The 7,500-nt window shown below is 37.7% G+C and overlaps 1 protein-coding gene across 1 annotated transcript in view; it reads right to left on the minus strand.

Annotated features, from left to right (window-relative positions):
- Nucleotides 1-7,500, minus strand: part of dachb (dachshund b) — a 123,077-nt gene that overhangs the window by 26,772 nt on the left and 88,805 nt on the right. Inside the window, exon 4 of the mRNA XM_053343145.1 lies at nt 35-123. Coding sequence (XP_053199120.1) covers nt 35-123 — 89 coding nt within the window. The remainder of the gene's footprint in view (nt 1-34; nt 124-7,500) is intronic.

The raw sequence follows: 7,500 nt of genomic DNA on the forward strand, positions 1-7,500 counted from the left end.
CTCCTCCTCCTCCTCCTCCTCCACCACCTCCTCCTCCTCCTCCTCCTCCACCCAGGCCTCCGCTGTGGGCTCCAGCAGGGGGGCTGGTCAGACGCTCTTTATCCCAGGAACACTCACTCCCTCCTGGGGGAGAGATGCAGGCACACACAGGGTTGGATGTTTAGAAGATGAGAAAGTTAAGTGATAATTACTAAATAATCATGAGTTATGCTTGTTGGGAAAATGTAATACACACTCATTATGTTAATAATAATAATGTTCAACAAGATGTCTGAGTGTATGAACATGATGGAGAATGTCATGGTGTCCAAATATCCGAGTTCATTATCACATTTACATTTAACAGTCTTATACTACTTATTAACAGGTTTAAAAAAAACATAAAACATAACATAAATTAACGAATTTGAAAAAATTGTTTGTGACGTTTTACAATCCAGAGGCCCCGCTGGGACGAGAAGTGTCGTTGCTATGGTAACAGGGATGTACAGGGGATTAAGCCTGATTTTAGACTCTTAATATTCAGACTGTACAAGTTTAAAGTTGAGATTTAAAACATTAACAGTGAGCTACTATTGGTGGAAGTTTGGCGTTATGGTAGAAAAAAAAAATCAAAGCACATTATGTTCTGTTTTTATATTTAAGAAATCATTAAATTTGACAAACAGCTATTTTGCCGGTTAAAAAAGTTATTATTTAATCTTTTTGTTTATAGTTTATAGTATAGTGTTGGTTAATAAAAAATGATAAATTAATTGAACACAGACTATTTAAAAAATTAATTCCTATTAGTAAAAAATGCAAATACAACCTGTACTAATGAAACCAAATGTATACTTTTACAATTTATTATCTATTTAAAGAATCGGCTGCACTCAGCTTCACCACCACAGACTAGTGGGCCAATCACACATCACATTAAATTATTATAATGCTTTTGGTGATTGGCTACAAGCAAAACCAAACAAATATTTTCATTTTTTTTAGATTTCTAGAGGATCAAATGCATCTGATATTAGTTGACTAGAGAAGTTTTAATGCTACTTGATACTGAGCTATTTCAGTTGATACCTTAAAAGGGTTTCAAGTACTGATACCCAACCCTACATATAATGCCATATTTTAGATATCTCTATACACTATGGCTCCCTATTAGAATATCTTCACATGATTTACAGTCTAAAAAAACCTCCTTATTTATCTTATACTGGCTCTTTATGCAGCTCCTCAGTTCAGCCTCTGTCTATTAACAGGCCGTTTTAGCTCCTGTCTCTTTAAGAGTCCCTCGATAAGCCCACTCTCTTCTGAGTTAAAGCATCTTTTTTTTTAAATTTTAAGCCCAAATCTGACTTGAAATATGCCAGTGGACCACGTGAACAACCCTAGCAACAACCTTAGCAACGACCTCAGCAACCAAGGCGAACAATCTGATGTCATTGCGAGCAGGAAGTAGAGGTTTGAGTTCTGACTTTTTACATACATTCACCTCAAATTTTGGACTTTTGACAATGTTAAGCATAAACATTCAACATCATAACAGTATTAAAATAACATAAAATGACTAAAAGCATGATGAGTCCCCTTTAAAACTACATTTTTGTGACTATTTATGACTTAAATTGTTTATATTTGGTGGAAATCACTGCAAATGAATAACAGCAAACCTTAATAGAGTTTAATTTACTCTCAGATCAATTTAGCAATATAAATTTGAAATATACAAATTGTAAATTACCTAAATATTACTTTAACCATTAGTTAATCATATTTAAATTCATCGTGTTAAATACTAACACATTATGAAGCACGATGATGATTAAACCTTCAGGATACAGAAGCTCAGCAAAAGTTTCTTATTGGAAAATGACTTTGATTTTTGTCGAGAGGAAGAAAAAAAATCACTTTCTCTCTTCACACCTTCATTCCTGTACTCTCCCTCTCTCTCTCTCTCCCCGTGTGTGTGTGATGCTGCCTCTCTCGCCCTCTACATCTCTCTCTCCGCTCCCCCGTTCCCTCTCTCATCCATCTTCATCTCCCTCCATTAGTTTGAATTAGCAACCGTCTCTCTCTATTATTGCCTACTGAATTCCCTGCGCTGTGTGTGTGTGTGTGTGTGTGTGTGTGTGTGTGTGTACGTAAGTGTGTGTGTGTGTACGTCAGTGTGTGTATATGTGTGTGTGTGTGTGTAGATGACAGCTGGGCCTCATCCTCTCTGCCATTTACACCGGGGAAGAAAAGAAGTATAAACAGATGGGCAGATGTTCTCTCTCTCCTTTTCACACACACACACACACACACACACACACACACACTTACACACACTTACACACACACACACTTCTCATTTTTTCCTTGGCCTTGTCCTCTCCTTTCCTTTCCTGCTCCTCTCTTCTGTCACTTTATTTTCTCTCTTTCGGCTTCTCTCTGTATGTTCTTTGGATTCTTCATCTCTATCACAAAACGTCTTTCTTCTTCTTCTTCTTCTCAGTCAGCTTCAATTTAATTAAAATTAATTTGCTGAGTGAGTTTGTCTCTTTTAGTCTTTTCATTGTTGTGAATGTTTAGGTTCAGGCAGACATCTGTTTTAGTCCAACGGTCAACAAACACAACCTCAAGTCAAGACTGATGATGCTACACACACTGCCACGAAACCAGGATTCATTCAGGTTTTAAACACTCATATCCAATGTCCAATACTTATTAATTAATATATATATAGTCGTTAAGTTACAAAGTATATTCAAGTTGTGTATTATTCACTTTTCTTCTCTGTTTAGCTGCTGTAGTTAGTTTATGATATCTTACTTTTACTTCCTGTAAAGTAATCCAGCTATATTAAGCCCTGCTGATTGATTAGAGTGATAACATTACAGTTACTGGCCTGGTTTTTTATAAAGAAAATATTTTCTTGCAGTAACTGGCAGTTAATAAAGGAGGAAACATTTTTAAGAAGTGTACTTCAGCTCAGTTTAAAAGTAATCCTATGTTACTTCCCATTAGGGTTATTATATATTATACTTCCTCTCCTCCAGGTTTCAGAGGGAAATATAATGTTTTTTCTACTGCACCACATTTGCTCTGTTCCCATTTCAGATCACACACTGATATACAACTCATTTGCTTATCTTGTAAAACATTTGCTATAAACCGCCCAACTGTTCAAATTTGCATCAAGTCAACCAACGACAGAAAAATGCTTCTTCGTACACATGAAGGCATCAGTAATATGAATCCAATAATATGATTATAATAAATACTTTTAGTTGTGACTTCAGTCTGACTGAGATCTACTGACTGTCTGTGTGACATCACATTCCACATTCTACATGACATCATAGCAACATTCCAGAATCCAATATATGGAAAATACCAGGAGGGGAGTTCCGGAAGTAACTTAGAGCTGCATTCTATCAAAAGGCCACCAGGGGGCGACCATCTCTATACAAGTCAATGGAGAATTCACCAACTTCTCACTTGATTTCTAACCTCAGTAAACGTTTTCAAAATGTGTTTATGGTCTCAATCGCTAGTTTAAAGCCTTCTTCAATGCAGTATGATGTTCATTTGGGAAATGTTGGCCTCCCTGATTTTATATTTGACGATAAAGCAGGGTATGCATTAGGGCGTAGCTACGTCCTGATTGACAGGTTGATTGACCAATGTCCTCGAGATCCAGCCCTCGCAACCATAGCAACCCCCCCCGCTCTGCCCATGGCTCCGCCTCATGCCCATTTAAGTAGAATCCATGTTTTTATTTTTCCCAGCATGCACCTGAAATTTTCAAGATGGCGCTGCCTAGATTCGAAACTATTGGCTTCTGAGCAGCAGTCCACAAACCAATGGGTGACGTAACGTGTCTTTTATACTGTCTATGGTTGCTGCTTTCACTTAAAGGACCAGTATGTAAAATAATATGGGCTTTATTAGCAGATATGAGTTTTTATATCTACAAAGGGAGCAGGTCGTCTTCCATGTTTCATCACAATGTTTCTACAGAAGCCCAGAGCAGACAAAAAAACATACACTGGCTCTAGAGTTTTTCACAACTCCTATACTTTACTCTTCTTTTTTATAGTGTTTGGCTAAGTTGTTGGACTACAGATGTAAACTAGCTAACTCTGACACATTCACATTGTTGTGTGAACTAAAATGCTGATTGACGTGTACTGTTCCTTCTAAATAAATCTTAAATAAATAAATGAATAAGGAAAATCAGATGAACTCAATGTGATTTTTGTGAAGTCAAACAGGTGTTTTTGCACCTGTGAAGAAAGGAAGACTATAAGTTCATGACTAGGATGAACAGTCTGGATTACTGTTGACTTTCTGTCGTATTTGAGAGAAAGAAAAGTAAAAGAAAAGTGTTTGAAGTTCTCTGAAATCACTCAAAAGTGACTCATTTTGTTCTCCTCTATCTCTCTTTCTTCTCTTTTTTCCCTCTCACTTAAACTTGTGTCTTCTTTCTCTCTCTCTTCCTTCTTTGGCTGACAAAGAAAAACAAAAGATATGGTTTCCACTGACACATAAATCTGTCCCTCTCTCATCACTGTGTTTTTCTCATTTCTATAAAGGAAAAAAAAAAAGAAAAGAAAAACAGATATGACTGTCACCGCAAGCAGAACAAGCCGGAGCGATCATCTTTCACCCATCAAACATCACACACAACATCTTTCCCCCCTTTTTTTTCTCTTTTCCCCCTCTCGCCCTAAATATCCCTTTCTCTCATTATGAGTCTATTTTTCCCCCCACTCATTTTTCTAGTCCTTCCCTCGCTTTTATTTTCATATTCATCTGTACACTCGTCGTTGTACACTCCGCTCTATTGTCCGCCGCAGTTTCCCAGGCCGTTCCTGAGTGTCCGTTACAATGAAAATAAGGTCGGGACAATGAAAGGAAAAAACAAAACAAAACAACACACACAAAAAAAATCACTGTGAATGAAATAAAGGAGAGATGATGAGAAGAAGAAGAAGGAAGCAGGAAGGAATAAATAAAAAACGACAAGGAGGAGATAGAGAATAAAAACGAGGAACAACAGAAGAAGAGTAACTCTATCAGCTATCAGCCCATTTGCCAGGTCAGCTGAAGAAAAAAGGAAGAGTAAGAAAGAAAAATAGAAACAGGAGGAGAGTCGGGGTGGAAACAGAAGGAAGGATTGCATGCTCTTTCTCTCTTTCTCTCTCTTTTTTTCTTTTCTCTTTGCTTTTTTGTTTTCTGTCTTTTCAATAATTCAGAGAAGCAAACACAGCAGAGATGGAGTGGACTGGAAAAAGTGTGTGTGTGTGTGTGTGTGTGTGTGTGTGTGTGTGTGTGTGTGTGTGTGTGTGTGTGTGTGTGTGTGAAGTCTTTGTTTTTATATATGTCACCTCTGAATAATGCAGGTACTGTTAGACTAGACGTAATAATCAGACATGAGAGATAACACTGCTGCACAGATTTTTGATAATTATTACTTATTTATTATTAGTATCTTATTTTGAAACTTTTTTTTCAATGTATACACAGTTGTTTTTATACTTTTATTAGAAACCCGTGACCCTGAATTTGAGTATATGTTTAAAAAAAGTGAGTGAATGAAGCGTAGCATTGAAAAAAATGACTTTTTCCTGAGTTACAGTAGTTTATTTAGGACATAGTTTATTATTCAGGCAGAGACTTGCACGGAAAATCGCACTCAGATAACTTGCTTTCACTCTGGGTTGATATAGTTTAAGTCAATACAAAAACAACCCATAAAATTATGTCAAAAAACTAAAAAAGTTTAGTTTTCAACAAGTGATTAATAGCTAAATGTTAAAGGGATGTTTAAAGATTCTGCCAAATTACATTCATACGCAACTAATTACCTTCATTTAACCATTAGTTAATCATATAGTGCTGGGCGCTATGACCAAAAATGTATATCACGGTATTTTTCAAAATAAAAGCGGTTTCACGGCATATGACGGTATTTTTTTTTCATGCATAATCAGCTGTTCACAACATCTTCTACTAGTTGAGAGAGGAACTACTACTCTACTGAAGTAGATTGACTTAGGATGGACTATTTTACTGTCATGATGAGTGAAGATTAGTAATATCAGAGCTGCCAACATTCCCATTTCTCCCGTATTTTAGACTCATCTCCCTCGGCCCTCCCGTTTTGTCTTTTCTCCCGGGAATCTCCTGTAATTTACAGCCCCAACTTTGTTTGTTAATAAGAAGAAGAAGCGCACAATAGTTCTTAAAGAGAAAGGCGCTGAAACGGCCTGTTAATATACAGAGGCTGAACTGAGGAGCTGCATAAAAAGCCAATATGAGATAAATAAGGAGTTTTTTAAGACTGTAAATCATGTAAAGATATTCTAATGCGGTTCCAAAGTATATAGAGACCTGAAATAGTGAGTGATATAAACCTATAAACCTATAACCCTAACCCTTTTAAGGTATCAAACGAAATTTGAAAACTGTTTGAAACTGTCCGGCTGCAACTTTCGTGTCATTATCAGAGAAAAAGCTGCAAATAAAAGCCACTGTACACTTCCTGCTCAGCACCAAACATCAATCAGCTGTTTTCTAGCTGGTGAACAAAGTGGAGCAGTTAGCAGCTAAAGAGCTCCATATTTCTCTTAAGCAGTTGATAGAGAGTAAAAACAGAGCTAAAAGAGGGTTAATATTGGACTTATATTCATCAGGTGGACAGAAACACGAGTCCGAATGAATGATAATGTTGTTCTGTAACTGCTGGATGTGAGAAATAAGCAACTGTTTGTTCACCGTTGAAAACAAGTGGACAGAAATCAGGTTTTCATTCAAAAGTACAGTGGGGAAAAAATGATTGAGGAAGAGATCTGAGGTGAGCAAAACAAAAGGAGAAAATGAAGATTAAAAGAGAAGAAGAAGAAGACACTAAATGGTATTGAAACCCGACCGGCTGACACACACACACACACGCGATCACGTAATCGAGGCCTCTTGTCATGCGTCGGTATGTTTACTGTCGTTGAAACCGATCTCTGTCGTGAGCTCGGGTCGAGTTTCAGCACTAAATGATACTTTCTCTGCGGCCGTTCGTGCCTCCTCCTTTACTTCCCCCCGCAGGCGTCAACGTGTTTTTTTTTTTTCCGTTTCGTTTTTTTCCAGTTTGTCGTGTGAAGTGAGGCGAGGTAAGAAAAGAAGAGATTAAATGCAGGTAATTGATCCTGGGAGGGTAAACTCAGGGGAAGAGGAGACAGGTAGAGGTGTGAAAACAGACAGTAGTAGAAGAGAAACGAACGGAAAGGAAACTTATGAAAATGAGGTGAAAAAATCTCCACATTTCTGGTCAAGTAAAGGAGACAGAGCAGGGGTGTCAAACATGCGGCCCGTGGGCCAGAACCGGCCTGCCAAGAGGTCCAATCTGGCCCAGTTTCTTTCTTCCTCTTTTCCTTATTTCCTTCCTTCCTTCCTTCCTTCCGGTCTTCTCTTCTCTTCCTTCCATCTGTTTTCTCTTCCCTCCCTTCCTCCCTTCCTTCCTTCCTT

The sequence above is a fragment of the Scomber japonicus genome, chromosome 22 (assembly GCF_027409825.1).
Source record: "Scomber japonicus isolate fScoJap1 chromosome 22, fScoJap1.pri, whole genome shotgun sequence".
NCBI classification, from domain to species: domain Eukaryota; kingdom Metazoa; phylum Chordata; class Actinopteri; order Scombriformes; family Scombridae; genus Scomber; species Scomber japonicus.